The 22,882-nt window shown below is 43.1% G+C and overlaps 1 protein-coding gene across 1 annotated transcript in view; it reads right to left on the bottom strand.

Moving 5' to 3' along the window:
* Nucleotides 1-11,795: 11,795 nt before the first annotated feature.
* Nucleotides 11,796-22,882, bottom strand: part of taf1 (TAF1 RNA polymerase II, TATA box binding protein (TBP)-associated factor) — a 125,895-nt gene continuing 114,808 nt past the window's right edge. Inside the window, exon 42 of the mRNA XM_085998007.1 lies at nt 11,796-13,765. Coding sequence (XP_085854133.1) covers nt 13,543-13,765 — 223 coding nt within the window. The 3' untranslated portion in view covers nt 11,796-13,542. The remainder of the gene's footprint in view (nt 13,766-22,882) is intronic.

Raw genomic sequence — 22,882 nt, 5'->3', positions numbered from 1 at the left:
TCAGTTGTGAAGAGGATGTGAAGAGACTTCAAGGGGATCTCAACAGGCTCAGTGAGTGGGTGAGAACATGGCAGATGGAATATAATGTGGATAAATGTGAAGTTATCCACTTTGGTAGGAAAAACAAAGGCAGAGTATTTCCTGATTGGGGAATGCAGATACTCAAAGGGACCTGCGTGTCCTTGTACATGAGTCACTGAAAGTGAATGTGCAGGTGCAGCAAGCCATTAGGAAGGCAAATGGTATGCTGGCCTTCATTACAAGAGGATTTGAGTACAGGATTAAATTTGTCTTGCTCCAATTATATAGGGCTTTGGTGAGACCACACCTGGAGTACTGTGTACAATTTTGGTCTCCTTACCTAAGGAAGGATATACTTGCCATAGAGGGACAACGAAGGTTCAAAAGATAACAGAAAACGCTGGAAAAACTCAACAGGCCAGGCAACATCCGTGGAGAGAGAAACAGAGTTGATGTTTCAGGTCGAAGACCCTTTGTCAGAACTGAGAAAAAAAGCAGGAAATGAAATGGATGAAAAAGCAAGTTTGGGGGCTGGGAAATGGGGGAGGGGATGAAAGAACAAAAGGGAAGGTCTGGGAGGTGAAGAGACATTGAGATATTCAAGGCAAGATGAGATGGTAATAGGGCAGGTAAAGAAACAAAGGATGGCTCTAGATGAAGTGTGAAATGCACTGGCAGAATGAAAGACAGCTGCCATGTGGGAGAGAAAAAAAGGAAAAGGCACAAACCAAAAGTGTGGATAAAAAATATATAAAAATATGATAGGGGCCGAGGTTATGATTTGAAGGTTCAAGAGATTGATTTCCTGGCATGGCGGGACTCGTATGAGAAGAGATTGAGTAAACTAGGCCTGTATTCTCTTGAATTCAGAAGAATGAGGGGATTCATTGAAGTATACAAAATTATTACAGGGCTTGATAGGGTGGATGCTGGGAGAATGTTTCTCTTGGCAGGGGAGTCTAGAACCGGGGGCCACCACCTCAGGCTAAAGGGTAGGGCGTTCAGGACTGAGGAGAAAAAATTTCTTCGGAGGGTGGTGAATCTTTGGAATCCTCTACCCCAGAGGGCTGTGGAGGTTCAGTCATTGGGTATATTCAAAACAGAAGTTGATAGATTTCTGACTAGTAAGGGCATCAAGGGATATGGCAATAGGGCCAGTGAATGGCCTACTCCTGCTCCTATTTCTTATGTTCTAACAGCAAGTGCAGAGATTACAGTCATTGGGTAATAGTATTAGTTTCTAATTGTAACTAAAAGGTATTGCATCAATAAAGCACGTGATATCCCAAAGCGCTTCAACAACTTGCATTTATATAGCACCTTTAACATGGTAAAATGTATTATAGCACTTCACGAGTGTTACCAGCAAAAAATTGGCACCAAAAGCTTGGTCAAAGAGGTAGGTTTTAAGGAGCTTTGGAACAGTCGAGTCTGGAGGTAACAAAAGCATGGACGAGAGTTTCAGCAGCAGATGGGTTGAGGCAAAGGCAGAAATGGGTAATATTACAGAGGTGGAAGTAGGCTTCACAACCAATTAACTTATTTCAGCAAATGTGGCAGCCAAACAACAATGAGACAAACTAATTAATTGGTTCTGGTGGTGGTTGAGGATTGAGTATCACCAGGTCATTGGGAGAAGTCCCTACTATTTTAAAAAGTGCCACATGATTTTTAACATTTACCTGAGATGACAGATGACACCAAAACACTCCCTTACTACAATGCTTATGTGTCACCCTAGATTATGTTCTTAAATCCTGGAGTAGGGGCTTGAACCCACAAAACATAGGGATTCAGAGCCAAGACAACTACTGAACCAAACTGCCACTTGTTGCATTTGTTTTAAGCTATTTCACTTGGTGACTGAAGTCCAATCACATGCAAATGTTCCTGTCCGGAGGCTTTCTTCCCAGAATCACACCTGTGAGTGACAAGATCATTTCTGAAGAGGAGCCTGAAGCATAGCTCAATGGGAAGCAAGAAAACAATGAGAAATATGCAGACAAAAAGGGAAAACATGTGAAGCAGAGTGAAGGACATATAGAAGAGTGAAAAATAGGACAAAGTACACTTGCAGAACGAGGGAGAAAAGGTCAGATAACAAGAAAGCATATGGGAGCTGGTGAGAATGGATTAGAGACCAATAGAAATGGTTTAAGGAAGAGACAATCTTGAGCACAGCCACAAGAATTATAATTTCATACATTTCAATACAGCTTGAAAATCATAAACCCAGGGTGGCCTGACCCTTGTAGCCCCACAGTTGACCCTTGAAAAATAATGACTTGCTACATTTACTGCTTTCCCAGAGCTAGCACATGTTAGTTCTGTGCCCAACTAAATCCCTTCAGTCTGTCTTCCATCATGTTCACAGCTCTGTGCCAGGAGTGCAAATTTATAAAATCAACCCTCTAATGTTCATTTTGTGAAGTACAAACAGGACTCATTACATTTAACGATGTACCTGTAATTGGTGAAGTCCATTACAAAGTAATTACATGTTCTGAGGAAGTTTCTAGAAATAAGTAATTAGGTAGAAAATACATGATTGGGATGGTCTGATGCACTATGTCTTCATGCATTCAGAGCAATGCTGTGTGTTAGCCCCAAGGTCACAAGGCAAGGCAATGCTGTGTATCTTGAATAAAACCTTGCAATAATATTACATAGGGTGCATTCACAACACAACTGTAGCATCAGTACAAAATGTTTTATCCTCGCACCGAAGTTGGAGTTTTTGTAGCAACGCAGCTGAATCCAGATTTAGCAGTCTCAATGTAACCTGGTTCCAAACTTTATGAATAACTGACAGGTTACTTTTTGTGTCAATTCACATCTATTTCCTTATGACATTTTGTTCTAAACTATTTAGCTACGCTGTTTTCACTAATTCTTACCCAGATGAACAAACATGAATTTATATGGTTGGCACAACAATGAGATAATGGAGTAAAGTCATGAAACACAATAGAGGCTAAAAACAACCTGGAGGGACAATACAAATGAGCTAGAAGAGGAACAGGAATCAAAATAGACAGTATTGTAAAGCAACTGGAACAAATCAAATTAAAACTGTCAGCTGCAATCGGAAGGCCATATTTTCTTCATGTTTGCTGAGAACTAGTCGCATAGAGATAGGAATAAAAAGAAAAACAGCAAATACTGGAAATCTGACATGTAAAGAAGTTTCTGGAAATGCAGAATAGGTCAATCAGCATCCGACAGGGAAAAATGGGTTCATGTTTCAGGTAGGACCCTTTAGCTGAACAGTTAAAGGTTAACTTATTTTGCTGACCGACATGGAATCAAAAATTTACAGTGCAGGAGGCAACCCATTTAAGGAGTTAGGCAGTAGCTTGAAAAACAAGACCTCAATGGTGGTAATCTCTGGATTGCTTCCTGTGTGCCACACACTGGACAGGTTAAAGAGAGGAATATTAGTACGGTCAATGTATAGCTGTAGGGATGATGCAGGAGGGAAGGATTCATAATTCTTGTGACATTGAACTGAATTGAATTCTGGAACAAGGGAAGGATATACCGAAGGGACAGTCTTCACTTGAACTAAAATGGCGCCAATGACCTTGTAGAGAGTAAATAGAGCACTTGGGGAAGATTTAAATTAATATTGCAGGGGGCTGGGGAATGACTAGGTTTGCGACTAAAGAGGGAGCGCATGATTAATAAATCCATTAGAATACATAGCTTAGCTGAAATAAATGAAGGGAAAATGGGGGAGAGTAGAAAGAGAAACAAGCCGTTGTACAAGCAGGCAATGGCTAGCAAGAAATTAAATGAGAATACCAGCAAGAAGAATAAGGATCAATATTCCAGAAAATTGGAGTCAGGATTGAGTGGTATATGTGTGAATGTAAAACAGAACAGGAGAGTTAGAACTTTTAATAACTATGGAGGGATGTGATATTGTAGCTATAATGGAGATATGGCTTGAAGTTGAACAGGTTAGGAAACTTAATACTGTATTCCTAGTTATAACATTTTTAGGAGAGCTAGGGAGGGGAAAAACAGGATAAAACAGCATTTTTAGTGAAGGATTCTATAACCACACTAGAACATAAAGATGTCCTAGGGGATTGCAATAAGACAATGTTAAGGAATAGGAAGAAAAATGGTACAATTCTTGGTCAGCAAACTTTGGAGATGAGATGGAGGGTGAAAACTGCAGACAGATATGCAAGAACAGGGCAATAATATTGGGGGATTTAATTATCTCAATAGACTAGAATAAAGCCAATGCGTGTGGTAATGGGGGAATACTTTTTAGAATGAATCCAAGACTGCTACCTGGATCAGTATGTTTCTATTCCAACAAGGAAAAAAGCATTGCTTTATTTAATTCTGGAGAATTTAAGTGAGGCAAATAACTGATGTGAGAGTAAGAGAACAATGGGAAATTAGTGACCACAACATATTTAGATTCAATGTAAGACTAGAAAAGGATAATGAAAAGTCAAACGCAAGAGTGCGATAAATGAAAAAAGGCAAAGCTCAGTAAGATAAAAAAGGGTCTGGTCCAAATTAATTGGAAAAATGAGCAAACAGATCAATGGTTTGGAGTGGAAGTCTTCAAATGTGAGATGGATAAAGTACAAAATAAATATATACCTAAGTAGAATTCCATGCATAAATAGAGATTAAAATTAAACAAACTAAGAGACATACAATAAAATTAGGGATAATAAACAACCACTTACATTCATATAGCACCTTTACTGTTTAACGTAGGAAAGTGTCCCAAGGCTTCCCAGAAGTGTAATCAGTCAAAAATTGATAGCCAGACAAAAATTGACATCAAGCCAAAGAAGGAGCTATTAGGATGGGTGACTAAAAGCTAGATTTTAAAGAAGATCTTAAACAACGAGAGGCGATCAGTTGAAGGAGGGAATTTCAGAGCTTAGGGGCTGGATGGCTGAAGGTATTGGCACCAATGGTGAAGCGAAGGGAGTGGGTAGACCAGAGATCTCAGAGGATTGACGTTTGGAGGAGGTTGCAGAGGTGGGGATGGGCAAGACTATGAAGGGATTTGAACATGAGGAATTTAATTTTTAAATTGAAGGTGTGGGGCCCAGGACCCAATGTGGGTCAGAAAGCATGGATGATGAATGAGCAGGACTTGTGTGGGTTAGGATACAGGCAGCAGAGTTTTGGATAAGGTCTAGTTTATGGAGGATGGGTGGCCAGCAAGGAGACCATTGGAATAGTTGTCTTGAGGTGACAAAAGCATGGATGAGGGTTGCAGCAGCAGATAGGATGAAGCAGAGACGGAAACAAAAGGCGGGTAGAAGTAAAGGGCTTAGGTCTGGAGCGGTAGATAAAATGTGTACAAGAATGTACTAGGGCTTCAACTTTTCACTATATTTGTAAATGACTTGGATGAAAGGAATAGAGAGCCATATATCTAAGTTTGCTGACGACACTAAGTTAGGTGGTACAGTAATTAGTGTAGACAGGAGCAGAACGTTGCAAAGGGACATTGATAGATTAAGTGAGTGGGCAAAACTGTGGCAGATGTTCAATGTGGGGAAAGTGTGAGGTCATCCACTTTGGACTTAAGAAAGATCGATCAGGGTATTTCCTAAATGACGAGAAACTAGGAACTGTGGAGGAGCAGAGAGATTTAGGGGTCCAAGTACAGACATCACTAAAAGCTAATGGAGAGGTACAAAAAATAATTAAAACGGCTAATGGAATGTTGGCCTTTATCTCAAGAGGGTTGGCCAAGTCCCATTCACCTCTGCTCGCTGACCGACATTGGCTCCCGGTCTGTCAGTGCCTCAATTTTAAAGTTGTTGTCTTTTTTTTCAAATCCTTCCATGGCCTCACCCCTCCCTATCTCTAACCTCCTCCAGCCATACAGCCCTCCGGAGATCTATGCACCTCTTGCACATCCCGGAGTTTCATTGCGCCACCATTGGTAGCTGTGTCTTCAGCTGCCTAGGCCTTAAGCTCTGGAAATCCAACCCCACCCCCCTCCAGACCATAGAAACAAAGAAGATAGGAGCCATTTAATGCGATCATGGCTGATCATTCAAATTCAGTACCCTGTCCCTGCTTTCTCCCCATATCCCTTGATCTCTTTAACTTTAAGAAATATATCTAACTCCTTCTTGAATATATTTAATGAATTGGCCTCAACTGCCTTGTGTGGTAGATAATTCCACAGGTTCACCACTCTCTGGGTGAAGAAATTCCTCATCTCAGTCCTAAATGGCTTACCCCTTATCCTTAAGACTGTGACCCCTGGTTCTGGACTCCCCCGCCATCAGGAACATCCTTCCTGCATCTAGTCTGTCTAGTCCTGTTAGAATTTTATAAGTTTCAATGAGATTCCCCCCTCATTCTTCTAAACTCTAGCGAATACAAGCCTAATCGACCCAATCTCTCATACGTCATTCCTGCCATCCCAGGTATCAGTCTGGTGAATCTTCGCTGCACTCTCTCCAAGGCAAGAACATCCTTCCTCAGATAAGGCAACCAAAACTGCACACAATACTCAAGGTGTGGTCTCACCAAGGCCTTGTACAACTGCAGCAAGATATCCTTGCTCCTGTACTCGAATCCTCTCGCTATGAAGGCCAACATACCATTTGCCTTCTTAACCGCCTGCTGCACCTGCATGCTTACCTTCAGCGACTGGTGCACAAGGACACCCAGGTCTCGTTGCACTTCCCCTTTTCCCAATCTATTGCTGTTCAGATAATAATCTGTCGTCTTGTTTTTTCCACCGAAATGGATAACCTTGCATTTATCCACATTATACTGCATTTGCCATGCATCTGCCCAATCACCCAACCTGTCCAAATCATACTGGAGTTTCTCTGCATCCTCCTCACAGCACACATGCCCACCCAGCTTTGTGTCGTCTGCAAACTTGGAGATATTACATCTAGTTCCCTCATCCAGATCATTTATATATATTGTGAATAGTTGGGATCCTAGCACCGATCCTTGCGGTACCCCACTAGTCACTGCCGACCAATTTATTCCAACTTGTTGCTTCCTGTCTACCAATCAGTTCTCTATCCAAGACAATACCTGATCCCCAATTCCATGTGCTTTAACTTTGCACGCTAATCTCTTATGCAGGGCCTTATCGAAAGCCCTCTGAAAGTCCAAATACACCACATCCACTGGTTCTCCCTTATCTATTCTACCAGTTACATCCTCAAAAAATTCCAGTAGTCAAGCATGATTTACCTTTTGTAAATCCATGTTGACTTTGTCCGATCCTGTCACTGTTTTCCAAGTGCTCTGTTATTACATCTTTTATAATGGACTCGAGCATTTTCCCCACTACCCATTTTCTCTCTACCACCTTTTTTAAATAGTGGGGTTACATTAGCTATCCTCCAATCCATGGGAACTGTTCCAGAGTCTATATAATTTTGGTAGATGACCAGCAATGCATCTACTATTTCTGGAGCCACTTCCTTAAGTACCCTAGGATGTCGATTATCAGGCCCTGGGGATTTATCAGCCTTCAATCCTGTCAATTTCCCCAACACCATTTCCCTACAAATACTGATTTCATTCAATTCCTCCCCCTCATTAGACCCTATGTTTCTTGACATCTCTGGGAGGTTATTTGTGTCCTCCTTTGTGAAGACAGAACCAAAGTATGTATTTAATTGGTCTGCCATTTCTTTGTTCCCCATTATAAATTCCCCTGATTCTGACTGCAAGGGACCTACACTTGACTTCACCAAACTGTTTCTCTTCACATATCTATAGAAGTTTTTAGTCAGTTTTTATGTTCCCTGCAAGCTTACTCTCAATCTATTTTCTCGATCTTTAAATGTTTGCCATTGCCTATCCACCGTCAACCCTTTAAGTAACGTTCCCCAATCCATCCTAGCCAAATCATGCCTCATACCATCGTAGTTTCCTTTATTTAAATTCAGGACCCTAGTCACTGAATCAACTACTTCACTCCCCATCTTAATGAAGAATTCTATCATATTATGATCGCTCCTCCCCAGGGGCCTCGCACAAGATTGCTAATTAATCCTTTCTCATTACACCTCTCTACTTAACTTTCCTCCTTTAAGATGCTCTGTAAAACCGACCTCTTTCTAATATCTCCTTATGTAGCTCAGTGTCAAATTTTGTTAGATAACACTTCTGTGAAGTGCCTTGGGACATTTTACTATGTTAAAGGTGCTATATAAAGGCAAGTTGTTATTGTTGAATACAAAAGGGGTGGAAGTACTATGTTAAAGGTGCTATATAAATGCAAGTTGTTATTGTTTAATACAAGAGGGTAGAAGTTATGTTACAGCTGTATAGAGCTCTGATTAGATCCCATTTAGAGTACTGTGTTCAGTTCTGGGCACCTCACCTCAGGAGGGATATATTGGCCTTGGAGGGGACGCAGCACAGATTCACCAGAATGATACCGGGGCTAAAAGGGTTCATTTGAGGACAGATTGCATAGATTAGGCTTGTATTCCCTTGAACATAGCAGATTAAGGGATAAGCTAATTGAGGTGTTTAAAACGAGTTGATAAGGTAGAGATAAACTACTTCCTCTGGTGGGGGAGTCCAGAACAAGAGGGCATAGCATTAAAATTGGAGCTAGGCCATTCAGGGATGATGTCAGATAGCACTTCTTCAGACGAAGGGTAGTGGAAATCTAGAACTCTCTCCCCCAAAAATCTGTTGCGGCTAAGTCATTGGAAAATTTCAAAACTGAGATTGATAGATTTTTGTTAGGCAAGGGTATTAAGGATTCTGGAACCAAGGCGGGTAGATGGAGTTAAGATACGGATCAGCCATGATCTAATTAAATGGTAGAACAGAGTCGAGGGGCTGAATGTCCTACTCCTGTTCCTATGAATGGCATGGCAAATATTAGGATATATCTAGTTTAGAAGTTATATATAATTTACAACCTACCCTGGTTGGAAACAGAGGATAGCGAGGAGACAATAAGAGATAGAGTTCAAAGTTAAAGTCAGAGGTCCCGTGTTGGGCTGAAGTTAACTTGTCGATAGGGTGGAGTCAGCTTGGAGCATCGATGAACTAATGTCGAGGTTCTGAGACAGTGTGGAGGGCGAATGAGTCCAGGAGCTGATTGAGGGGTAGATTATTAGTGGGTGCACTGCTGGAGGTTTTCCATGGAAATTGGAGAGCAGAGGTGTGCAGAGTTGACAATGAGTCAGCATAGGTTGAACCAGGGGGTCCCAGAGGTGAATAGTGGTCTCGATGATTAGCAGTGTACACTAGCGAATCCGGTATACCGATGGAGGAATGAGTGGAATCAGCGGCAAAGCAAACGTCATTTGGAGGCATTGGTGTAGAATCCAGAGCAGGATGGGAACCAGCAGGAACATATCAGAGCTAGCTCAGTATAATGAAAAGTTCCCGAAGCTGAGCAGCAATGTACCCCATAATTTTTTTTTGGGTGCGCGTCCCTTTAAAGGGGCTGCGCGGCCCAATTTAACATCTGCGCGGGACCAGCAGAGAGCTGTGCAGCCACGCAGCTTAGACGGAAAATTGATGAGTTGAAAACTCAGGACATCGGAGCAGGCCAGATACTAGAAGAGAGACAGCCCAGCAGAGAATATGGTCTCTGCAGAAAGCAGCAGTGAAGGTGGAGATCACTATAAGCTCCAGAAGTGGAAAAATTGACTTTCTTTATCAAAGTCGTTGCCTCCAAAATCCACACCCATCTTTCCTGCAACTTCCTGTTTAAATTCTGCCCATCGAGGTTTCGCCTGGCTACTGCACTGAAGTGGTCCTAATCAGTCACAAATGATATCCTCCATGACTATGACCATAGTGCAATTTCCTTCCTCAACTTTTCTGCAGTCTTTGACACAATCAACCACACCATCCTCCTCCAATGTCTCTCCTGTTGTCCAACTCAGTGGGACTAACCTCGCTTGGTACCACTCTTGCGTATCAAATCGTACCAAGAGCATCTCCAGCAATGGCTTCTCCTCCCACCGCATTACCTCTGGAGTCTCCCAAGGATCTATGCTTGGCCTCCACCTTTTCCTTATCTAAATAATGCCCCTTGGTGGCATCATTGGAAGACATGTGGTCACCTTCCACATATATGATGATGACAACCAGCTCTACCTCTTCTCCATCTCTCTTGGCCCCTCCACTGCCTGTGTTAGACTGCTTGTATGACATCCAGTCCTGAATGAGTTGCAGTTTCCTCCAGTTAAGCATTGGGAAGATGCCATTGTCTTTGGCCCCTGCCACAAACTCTGTACCCTTGCCACTGACGCCCCTTCCCAGGCCACGGTTTGCAACCTTGGTGTCCTATTTGACCCCGAACTGAGCTTCCGACCCCATATCCTCTCCATCACAAAGGCCACCTACTTCCTTCTCAGCCCCCGCCTCAGTCAATCTGCTGCTGAATCTCTCATCCATACCGTAACTATTCCAAAGCTCTATTGTCCAGCCTATCGTCTATGCTCCATAAACTTCTTCAGTTCATCCAAAATTCTGCTACCTGCATCCTATCCCGCACCAAGTCCCCTTTACCAGTCACTTCTGTTCTTGCTGAACAGCATTGGCTCCCAGTCATCCAGCCTCACCCCCACCTCCAAACTCTCCATTATTCCAACTCTGGCTTCTATTGTTGCAGTCACTCTTGTCACCTCTGTACTCAATTCCTCCAATATCCTACTTAGAAGTCTCCCATCCTCTACAAACTCAAACTTGTCCAAAACTGAACTGACAGTGTCATGTTCCACTCAGCCATCAGCCTTGTCCTCACTAACTTACATTGGCTCTTTGTCTCCTCGTGTATTGAATTCCTTAACCTCAAATCCATCCAGGGCCTCACTCCATTCTGTCTCTGCCTCCTTCGCTAACCTTAGTTCCCCTCCTTCAGTCTTCTGACTCTGGCCTTTAAACATATCCTTCTACCTTTTACTACTGATGGCAGAGGTTTTAGGGACTTCAGCTCAGTTCTCTGCAATTCCCTCCCTAAATCCCTCCATATGACCACTTCTACCCCGACTTTTAAAAATCTTAAAATCCATCTTTTCAACGGAGCTTTCGGTCACCCCTTCTATCTCACCCACCATAGCTCTCGGTCCATTCCTTTTATCCCTTCATTATTTTTTTCCTCCTTCCATTTTCCTTTATAAATTGTCATTAAAGCTGCTGTATGAATGCAAGTTGTTGTGTTGCAGTCCAGTTCTTTCAAAAGAAGTGGCAGCAGTGAAATTCAGACAAAAAGTAAACTTCCAAGTGCTGCGAGTTGACGAGAGGTTGATCAAGCTGCAAAACTGAGGAATACCATACCAAAGTTAAACAGTTAACATCCTTCTTCATTTACTACAACCTCCACAATAGAATCACTAAAATAATACAGAAAATGGAGGTGGAAAATTGGAAATTAATTTGAGATAAGCCTGGAGCACAGAAACATTTGTCAGTTTTGACAATCCCATTGCATCGATAAAACCACTTTCTTCATGTACCAGTATAAAATGCTCACCTGTTGGTACTGTTGCAGAAGCTTGTGTACAGCCAGCAACGCATATGATGTAACAGTTTAATACCAAAGGCAGGAAGTAGATGGTTTTGTACTTTGCGGTTTATAAAAGTTAAAAGATTCAGTTGCAATATTTATTAACAGAAGAATCCCAAAATCTGTACTGAACAATGCCTGAGGAACAGATATGAAACTAGAAAAATCTGCCCCAATATAAACAATCTGTAAACAGATTTTAGGCATTGAATATATGTTATTTGCTTCCGAAAGGCAGAAATAAAAACTAAGAGCAATGAACACTACACAAGTATTACCTTTACCTGAGATTTACAACAATGTTCATAACATACAAAATATACTAAACAACTTTCCAGCCATTTAAGTGTAAAATTTTGGTTCTCAAAATCCTGACATTTCAATACAAAACTGCATTTCAAACTGTAGTTTTAGTTGGTCATTTACAACACACAAGATGTTACAAAATTGTAACATGCACATCACAAAATTTAACAGATATAATCAAATTCTTTTGTCTGATCATAATCATCAAAACACTAACCATATCTTTTTTGCCAAAATTTCCCCCCCACCCAAAGGCACTGACCTATTGGTACAGTTTTATGGATAGCGACCATACTCCAGTACTTAACCAAGTGGCAGTTCTTCATAGTAAGCCCAGTCAGTAACTGGTAGCAGGATATTTGACTCCAGAGACCATCATGATCAAGCCAGTTCTCACCCGGTGGCCACACATGTGGTTTCCAGTGGGTGTCACTGAATAGAGATCAGGAGCAGGAATTCCTAGCTCGTGACATTGAGATCAGCCAAGTACAGATTGGGAAAGATGATGGGGCCACCTAGTTGTTAAGGTTTAGAACTGCACAAGGTAGTGTCTTTACCCACCAAACCATCGGGATACTATCATGATATAGAAACAGAAATCAAATTAAGGACACATTTATACAAGAAGGATCTACACATTTTCAGAAGACAAATATTGAGTTATTCATTCAAGACTAGTACAAATGGAGACTGTTAGCCAAAATTTCTCACTGTTTATGATGGTACGTTTTCAGAGAGTATACTAAGTACTTGAAATTACTTATGGTCTTAAGTATTTTTTTCTTCCATTTTCCAACACTTTTTTGCATTCTGAATCTGGGAGGGACAGCTGAAGGGTCACTCTTTTGTCTCCCCATCGTTTTTCCATTTTCATTCACTTTCTACTTCCTTGTTGACTGCACCCACAAATTAACATAAAATTAGGCAGATAAATATCCATCCTCCCCAAAATAGGTGGGAATCTTAATTCATCCACTGGTCCATCAGCTCAAAGTGCAATATTCTCTGTTCAGCATGGAACTGGGTCGAGCTTTGATCAGTTGCCCATGCTTTTTAGCAAGATATCGTGACAAATTTTTAAAAAAATCAGATGACCTAAATTGCCAGTGGAGAGCTATAGGCAATGAAATAAAAGGAGCAGGATCACTATTTGGGGTCCGTGCCTCTTGAAACCTGGATCCAAATAAACATTTCCTGAAAAAGTAACAGAACTAATATTTGTTTTTGCACCTGTTCAGAGTAGCCTTTTAAAGCTGTGATATTGAAATCTATGATACACAATCACCGATAGTGTGCATTCTTTAGGGTTGCCTCATGACCAGAAGAATACAAATTCCCAAACTCCTTTTACACAGAATTTTTGTACAGCTCCCAGGAACAGCCTTATATACAGAATCTAATGTATTTTGGTATGAAGCAGTTTGTTACTGGATTTTGTATTTGCTCTCCATTTTATACAGGATTACTATCCATCTGTACCACCATAAGTGTATTGTGGGAATATGGCAAATAAATTACTCATGCACTGCTCAAATAATCCAATGTGAAGTCCTGTGATGTCACAGTAGCATCAGTCAATAAAATCTGCCTCCATCTCAGTGATTATCTACAAATGAGTTGGTGCCTCCCAGTCTTGCCAACCACAACAGATTTTACTGTTATGATCAGCTCTTTATATCCGATTCTGTATCACATTGTGTTCAGCTCTCTATATCCGATTCTATATCGCTGTCCCCTCCAATGGAGTGGAATTCTTCACTGTCCTCCTCGTCTTCACTCAGCTGAACCTCATTAAGAACACTTGGTCCATGCCTCTGTTCCTCATCTTCTTCCTCCTCTGACAGCTCGTAATCACCTCCTCCACTGCTAAAGGTTGTATCACGAATGTTAGACTTCAGCTCAGTTTCTTCATAGCTCTCATAGCTGGGGAAAAAAGTTGCATTCACTTTTCAGTGAAAAATTATTTAATTCAACCATGAAGCAACCAGAGTAACGTTGGACCCAATGAAACTATATAATACTTACACTTAGTGCCTTTCAAGATGAAACATAGAGCACTTCACAAAATGAATTAGTTTTGTAGTGTTGTAATTTGTTACATACCACTTTCTAGTCAAACAGCACGGTCACCACATCTCCTCCAGTGCCTTCACAGTTACTTCTGATATACCCCAAAACTCCCATCCTTGGACCCTTCCTCATAGAGTCATAGAGTTTTACAGCACAGAAAGAGGCCCTTCGGCCCATCGTGTCTGCGCCGCCCATCCATCCCTGTCCAGTCTAATCCCATTTTCCAGCATTTGGTCCATAGCCTTGTATGCAATGGCATTTCAAGTGCTCATCCAAATGCTTCTTGAATGTTGTGAGGGTTCCTGCCTCTACCACCCTTTCAGGCATTGAGTTCCACATTCCAACCACCCTCTGGGTGAAAAAGTTCCTCCTCAAATCCCCTCTAAATCTCCTGCCCCTTACCCTGAATCTATGCCCCCTTGTTATTGACCCCCCTACTAAGGGGAAAAGTTCCTCTTTGTCTACCCTATCTATGCCCCTCATCATTTTGTACACCTCAATCAGGTCCCCCCTCAGCCTTCTTTGCTCCAAGGAAAACAACCCCAGCCTGTCCAGCCTCTCTTCATAGCTGAGGCGCTCCATCCCAGGTAACATCCTGGTGAATCTTCTCTGCACCCTCTCCAAAGCAATCACATCCTTCCTATAGTGAGGCGACCAGAACTGCACACAGTACTCCAGCTGTGGCCTCACCAGCGTTTTGTACAGTTCCATCATAACCTCCCTGCTCTTATATTCTATGCCTCGGCTAATGAAGGCAAGTATCCCATATGCCTTTTTAACCACCTTATCTACCTGTTCCGCTGCCTTCAGGGATCTATGTACATGTACACCAAGGTCCCTCTGACCCTCTGTACTTCCTAGGGTCCTACCACTCATTGTGTATTCCCTTGCCTTATTTGTCCGTCCAAAATGCATCACCTCGCACTTTTCAGGGTTAAATTCCATTTGCCACTTTTCCGCCCATCTGACCAACCCGTTTATATCGTCCTGTAGCCTGAGGCTTTCCTCCTCACAATTTACCACCCCACCAATTTTCGTGTCATCTGCGAACTTACTGATCATACCTTTTACATTCTCATCCAAATCATTTATGTAGATCACAAACAACAAGGGACCCAGCACCGATCCCTGAGGTACCCCACTGGACACAGGCTTCCAGTCACAAAAGCATCCTTCGACCATCACCCTCTGCCTCCTGCCACTCAGCCAGTTTAGGATCCAACGCGCCAAGGCACCCTGGATCCCATGGGCTCTTACCTTCTTGACCAGTCTCCTATGCGGGACTTTGTCAAAAGCTTTACTGAAGTCCATGTAAACCACATCCACAGCATTTCCCTCATCCACCCCCCTAGTCACCCCCTCGAAAAATTCAATCAGATTTGTCAGACATGATTTACCCTTGACAAAGCCATGCTGACGATCCCCGATTAATCCTTGCCTCTCCAAGTGGAGACTAATTTTGTCCCTCAGAATTTTTTCCAATAATTTCCCTACCACAGATGTTAGGCTCACTGGCCTGTAATTCCCTGGTTTATCCCTGCTACCCTTCTTGAATAATGGTACTACGTTAGCTGTTCTCCAGTCCTCTGGTACATCCCCTGTGGCCAGAGAGGTTCTGAAAATTTGTGTCAGAGCCCCTGCAATCTCCTCCTTTGCCTCCCACAGCAGCCTGGGATACATCTCGTCTGGGCCTGGGGATTTATCCACTTTTTGGCCTGCTAAAACCGCTAGCACCTCCTCCCTCTCGATGCTAATATGTTCAAGTATGTCACAGCCCCCTTGCCCGATTTCTATGTCTGCATCGTCTTTCTCCATAGTGAACACAGATGCAAAAAATTCATTTAAAACCCCGCCTACATCATCTGGCTCTACACACAGATTGCCACTTTGGTCCCTAATGGGCCCTACCCTTTCCCTGGTTATCCTCTTGCCCTTAATATACTTATAAAACATCTTAGGATTTTCCTTTATTTTGCTCGCCAGTGTTATTTCATGGCCCCTCCTCGCCCTCCTAATTTCTTTTTTAAGTATGCCCCTGCATTTTTTATACTCCTCTAGGGCTTCTTCCGTCTTTAGTCTTTTGTAACTGCCAAAAGCCCCCCTTTTATTTCTAATGCATTTTTGTATATCCCTTGTCATCCAAGGTTCCCTTTGCTTGTTGGTCCCACCCTTGACCTTTACAGGAACATGTTGGCGTTGTACTCTCTCTATTTCCCTTCTGAAAGTCTCCCACTGTTTTGATGCGGATTTTCCTATAAGTAGCTGCTCCCAGTCCAATTTGGCCAGATCCTGCCTTATCATATTAAAATCGGCCTTCCCCCAATTTAGAACCCTTATTTCCGGGCCGTCTTTGTCTTTTTCCATGACCACCTTAAATCTCACCGAATTGTGGTCACTGTCGCCAAAATGCTCTCCTACTGACACTTCCACCACTTGCCCGGCTACATTCCCCAGAATTAGGTCCAGTACCGCCCCCTCTCTTGTAGGACTTTCTACATGTTGGCTCAAAAAGCTCTCCTGGATGCACTTTAAGAATTCTGCACCCTCTAAGCCTTTCACACTCTGACTATCCCAATTTATATTGGGGAAGTTGAAATCCCCCACTATTATTACCCTATTATTTTCGCACTTTTCTGAGATTTGCCTACATATCTGTTCCTCTATCTCCCCCTGACTGTTTGGGGGCCTATAGTACACTCCCAGCAAAGTGCTTGCCCCCTTTTTGTTTTTAAGTTCTACCCATATGGCCTCATTAGAGGAACCCGCTAATATATCATCCCTCCTTACAGCAGTAATTGACTCCTTAATTAATATTGCAACACCCCCTCCCCTTTTACACCCCCCTCTGTCTCGCCTGAAGATTCTATACCCCGGAATATTGAGCTACCAGTCCTGACCCTCCCTCAACCATGTCTCCGTGATAGCAACAATATCGTACTCCCATGTGTTCAACAACAACTTCAGTTCATCCACCTTATTTGCAAGACTCCTTGCATTAAAATAAATGCCTTCCAGCCCTGCCATATTCTCTTTTGCCTTCACATATTTGCTTTGCCTTCCCAGCTGACTTGTTTTTCCCTCTGTATTTGGCTGTAAATCACCCCCTACAAAAGCTCCACTCTGTACCCCATCCCCCTGCCAAGTTAGTTTAAACCCCCCCCAGCAGTGCTAGCAAACCTCCCCGCAAGGATATTGGTTCCCCTCTGGTTCAGGTGTAAACCGTCCGACTTGTACAAGTCCCACCTTTCCCAGAAGCAGACCCAGTGATCCAGGAAACTAAAGCCCGCCCCCCTGCACCATCCCTTTAACCACGCATTCATCTGTTCTATCTTCCTATTTCTATACTTACTAGCATGTGGCACCGGGAGTAATCCAGAGATTACAACCTTTGAGGTCCTGCTCTTTAATCCTTCACCTAGCTCCCTAAATTCTTGCTGCAGGACCTCATCCCTCTTTTTACCTATGTCGTTGGTACCAATGTGGACCACGACCACTGGCTGTTCACCCTCCCCCTCCAGAATGCCCTGCAGCCGCTCAGTGACATCCTTGACCCTGGCACCAGGGAGGCAACAAACCATCCTGGATTCACGTCTACGGCCACAGAAACGCCTATCTGTTCCCCTTACTATAGAATCCCCTACCACTATTGCTCTCCCACTCTTTTTCCCCCCTTCCTGGGCAGCAGGAGCACCGCCAGTGCCAGGAAGTTGGCTGCTGCTGCCTTCCCCTGGTGAGTCATCCCCCTCAACAGTATCCAAAGCGGTATACTTGTTTGAAAGGGGGATGTCCGCAGGGGTTCCCTGCACTACCTGCCTGCCTTTGTTGCTCCGCCTGATGGTCACCCCCTGTGCTGCCCTACCCTGAGGCGTGAACAACTCGCTAAACGTGCTATCCACGAGCCTCTCAGCATCGCGTATGCTCCAAAATTCATCCACCCGCAGCTCGAGCGCCACAATGCGGTCTACAAGTAGCTGCAGCTGGATGCATTTCCTGCACACATGGTCGCCAGGGACACTGGCAGCGTCCCTGATTTCCCACATAGAGCAGGAGGAGCAGAACACGGGTCTGAGCTCTCCTGCCATGACTTACTCCTTTAATTAATCTAAAAATTTATTCAATACCCCAGTTACAGGTATACTCTAGGGCGCTTTATTTACCAACTGTCCTATTCAATATCTACATGCTACCCCTCAGCAACTTCATGCACAAGTATATCAGCTTCCACATGAATACCAAGGTGGATTTCAGGATAGTTGCTGTACCAGATGATTGCATGCCTAACATCAAGTTACATTGAAACTTACTATTACACAATGTTGAACACTAACCTAGGAAAATTTACACTGATCAGAAAAGAACTGGGTCTAGTGAAATAATTGAGATTTCTTTATCATGGCTAATTTCTGAGTTTTGTTTAAATGTTATATGTGTATGAGAACATCTGCAACTATTGTACAATACTGAAAAATAAAAAGCAAATGATAGTTGATCTGTGACATTGCTTACAATCTTTTTTAAGTACAATGTTTTTATGCCTTTGTTACCTCTAGATTTGACTATTCCAACACACTCCTGGCTGGCATCCCACGTTCTACACTCTGTAAACGTAAGGTCATCCAAAACTCTGCTTCCCGTGTCCGAACTCGCATCAAGTCCTGTTCACCCATTACCTGTGCTCACGGACCGACATTGGCTCTCGTTTAAGCAACACTATCTTAAAATTCTCATCCTTCTTTTCAAATCCCTCCATGGCCTCGCCCCTCCCTATCTATTTAAAAAAGGTAGTAGAGAGAAAACGGGGAATTACAGACCGGTAAGCCTGACATCGGTAGTGGGGAAAATGCTAGAGTCCATTATAAAAGATGTAATAGCAGAGCACTTGGAAAACAGTGACAGGATCGGACAAAGTCAACATGGATTTACAAAAGGTAAATTATGCTCGACTAATCTACTGGAATTTTTTGAGGATGTAACTGGTAGAATTGATAAGGGAGAACCAGTGGATGTGGTGTATTTAGACTTTCAGAAGGCTTTCGATAAGGTCCTGCATAAGAGATTGGCGTGCAAAGTTAAAGCACATGGCATTGGGGGTCAGGTACTGACTTGGATAGAGAACTGGTTGGCAGACAGGAAGCAAAAAGTTGGAATAAACGGGTCTTTTTCCGAGTGGCAGGCAGTGACTAGTGGGGTACCGCAGGGATTGGTGCTAGGACCCCAGCTATTCACAATATATATATATAAATGATCTAGACAAGGGAAATAGATGTAATATCTCCAAGCTTGCAGATGACACAAAGCTGGGTGGGTGTGTGTGCTGTGAGGAGGATGCAGAGAAACTCCAGTATGATTCGGACAGGTTGGGTGATTGGGCAGATGCAGTATAATGTGGATAAATGCAAGGTTATCCACTTTGGTGGCAAAAACAGGAAGATAGATTATTATCTGAACGGCAATAGATTTGGAAAAGGGGAAGTGCAACGAGACCTGGGTGTCCTTGTGCACCAGTCGCTGAAGGTAAGCATGCAAGTGCAGCAGGTGTTTAAGAAGACAAATGGTATGTTGGCCTTCATAGCTAGAGGATTCGAGTACAGGAGCAAGGATGTCTTGCTGCAGTTGTACCGGGCCTTGGAGAGACCACACCTTGAGTATTGTGTGCAGTTTTGGTCGCCTTATCTGAGGAAGGATGTTCTTGCCATGGAGGGAGTGCAGCAAAGATTCACCAGACTGATACCTGGGATGGCAGGAATGACGTATGAAGAGAGATTGCATCGATTAGGCTTATATAGTTTAGAAGAATGAGAGGAGATCTCATTGAAACTTAAAATTCTAACAGGACTAGACAGACTAGATGCAGGAAGGATGTTCCCGATGGCGGGGGAGTCCAGAACCAGGGCTCACAGTCTAACGATAAGGGGTAAGCCATTTAGGACTGAGATGAGGAGGAATTTCTTCACCCAGAGAGTGGTGAACCTGTGGAATTCTCTACCACAAAAGGCAGTTGAGGCCAACTTATTAAATATATTAAAGAAGGAGTTAGATATGTTTCTTAAGGCTAAAGGGATCAAGGGATATGGGGAGAAAGCAGGGACAGGGTACTGAATTTGGATGCTCAGCTATGATCTCATTAAATGGCGGAACAGGCTCGAGAGGCCGAATGGCCTACTCCTATTTTCTATGTTTCTATCTCTGTAACCTCCAGCCCCACAACCCTCCGAGATATCTGCGCTCCTCCAATTCTGGCCTCTTGAGCATCCCCGATTTTAATCGCTTCACCATTGGTGGCTGTGCCTTAAGCTGCCAAGCCCCATAGCTCTGGAATTCTCTCCATAAACATCTCCGCCTCTTTCCTCCATTAAGATGCTGCTTAAAACTTACCTTGTTGACATCCGCCCTAATTTTTTTCTCGTGGCTCGGTGTCAAATTTTGTTTTATAAGGCTCCCGTGATGCGCCTTGGGATTAAAGGCACTATATAAATAGAAGTTGTTATATATCAAATTTGGACGGTATGACATGCGTTTCATTGAAGACTTTTATGGTATCTTTGACGAGCCCAGTAGTACCAGTTACGTCTATAAGTGGCTCTGTCATAGGAGTTTTCAATGTCAAGGGTATCACATACTCACCCAGCCTTCTGTCCCACACAACAGCAGCAAATTACTGGTAGGGTATCTATTATTACTTGCACAATTTTTTTCTCAAAGCTTCGTTGCATTCCCATATCTTTTGCAGTTTTAAAATTGAACCTTTTAGATATCCCAGTAAAGCAGAAACAGAATTGCTGTTAACTAACAGCTACTCATCATTACCTAACTGTAAAGATTTCGTATTCAATAGCCTAAAGCTGAGGTAAAATAGTAAAAAGAACTTGCATTTATGTAGTGCCTTTCACGACCTTAGGATGTCAGAAAGCACGTTACAGCCAATGAATTATTTTTTGAAGTGTAGTTGCTATTGTAATGTAGGAAATGCGGCAGCAAATTTGTACACAGCAAGATTCCACAAACAGCAATGTGAAAATGACCAGATAATTTTTTTTGGTGATGTTGGTTAAGAGATAAATATTGGCCATGACAATAAGTGAAATAAATTTATTTAGTTGTTGAGTACCTGCAGACAAAGGCCTCCAATGATCTTCATCAGTTAAATTTTTGATTTCAATCAGCCGTCAGTGCGTGATGCAAAATAGCACAACGGGCACCACAAAAGGCCGACATAAACGTCCGCTCCTAGCCCATATCCTTCTTATCCCTACACTGAAAACTACTCATTGGCCTGGGCAAGTGTTTAAGAATAGCCTGATTTTGTATCCTGGAGCAGCATTAGTTTTCAAGGCAACAGCCATAGGTAAGTGAAGAAGGTGAATGTTCAACTGTATCACTAAATATAAAAAATATTTATAAAAATTGGATTCCCTTACACTCTCTCTCTTTCCCCACTGGTTGCCATTTCCCATGGATGCCTCTCAGCAAGGAAGCCCAATCACCCGGTCCAAATACCGATCATTGTAGTCAACCCCAAGAAATCCAGCCCCACTAACCAGCCTACTCCCCACCCCGTGCGGCCCTCCTCTCCCCATTAGAACATTCAATGAGTAACTGCTCACAAGGCTGGATCGTGTGAATATAAACCTAACTGTTTTTCATCACCCCTTTCTGTAGATGGTTGCTGGCAAAATGAGTGGCCCTGCCCGTGTCCCCCTTCAATGATAAGCAGTTCAGCCTTTACAAACTACTACCCAACTTGTAGCACCTCTATCCCTACCTACAATCTCCACTACAGGAAACTCTCTTTTAACCGGCACCTAAATATCCGGAAATCTCTCTTAACCGGTAAAATTCAGGAGTAGGTTCAGGTAAGTTTTACTATATATTAGTGGCCGTGTAGCCGGGGTTCCTGGATCTGTGGCCGTGTAAACCGGGACTCCTGCACAAGTGCCGTGTAACTGGGGCTCCTGCACCTGTGGCTGTGTACGGGGCTCTCATACCTTGGTAAGTATACCTCTCTGTAATCCGGACTTTTTGATCAACCGGCACCATGCCGGTCTCATCGGTGACGGATAAAAAAAAGAGTTTCCTGCACTGAGTAGCACCGTTGCAAACAACCCCCTCTCACAGCCATTGATCATCTTGGCCTTTGGTCGGTCCGTCCCCACTCCGAGTATCATGTTGGCCCCTGTATCCCCTCTGCCTATCCCCCCACTGAGCAGAACTTCAGCCCTGCTCCCCACTTAGCCATTTTCACCCATGTCTCTCTTCCCCTCCCCCCCAAATTAGCAGCACCTCGACTCCTTTAGTCATCCAACTGAACAGCGTCTCCAGCAACAGTCCCCACTCGTGCAGCACCTACGTCCCTACCCCTCCCAGTGAGCTGATCTCAGCCGTTGGTTCCCCTTCCCACAATGATTAGCGTTTTAGCCCCTCCTCTCAACAGCACTTCAGTGTTGCACCCCCCTCACCGTAAATTATCTTGCAGCCCTAACTGAGCAGAATTTTGACTCCCATATCCACAAGTAGCATTTTGGCCTTTGCCGAACTGCTGCAGCGAGCAGGGGAGAGAAAAAATTGTCTACATTATCCCTCCTTCCCACTGAGAGGAAGGGGAAGAGAGACAGATGCGAATGATCTAATTTACCATGAGCAACGCTGGGGAGATCTGCTAGCATATATTTATCTACAGAAAAGCTTAAAGTGTGATTGATGCTCTCTAAATTGTCAAGTTTAATAAAAGAGAAAGGCAGTCAATTTCAGGCTGGTTTTAATCTGGCCTGGGGCCAGAAATTTACAAGCACCTTCCAATTTGCAAACTTCCTTCACCAAACAACAATTAAATTCCAACTGACCTCAGGCCATATTTACTCAGTATTTAGACTTTGGGGTCTTAAAGGGATATGGTCCACATCAGCAGCAGTAAGATATGTTTAATACATTGGACAATGTTCACATTCTTATGAAAGTGTCTTTTCTGATTTA

The sequence above is a fragment of the Somniosus microcephalus genome, chromosome 1 (genome assembly GCF_052327205.1).
Source record: "Somniosus microcephalus isolate GS21.2 chromosome 1, FLI_Smic_1.0, whole genome shotgun sequence".
Classification (NCBI taxonomy): Eukaryota; Metazoa; Chordata; class Chondrichthyes; order Squaliformes; family Somniosidae; genus Somniosus; species Somniosus microcephalus.
This window is presented reverse-complemented; position numbering and strand designations above follow the sequence as displayed.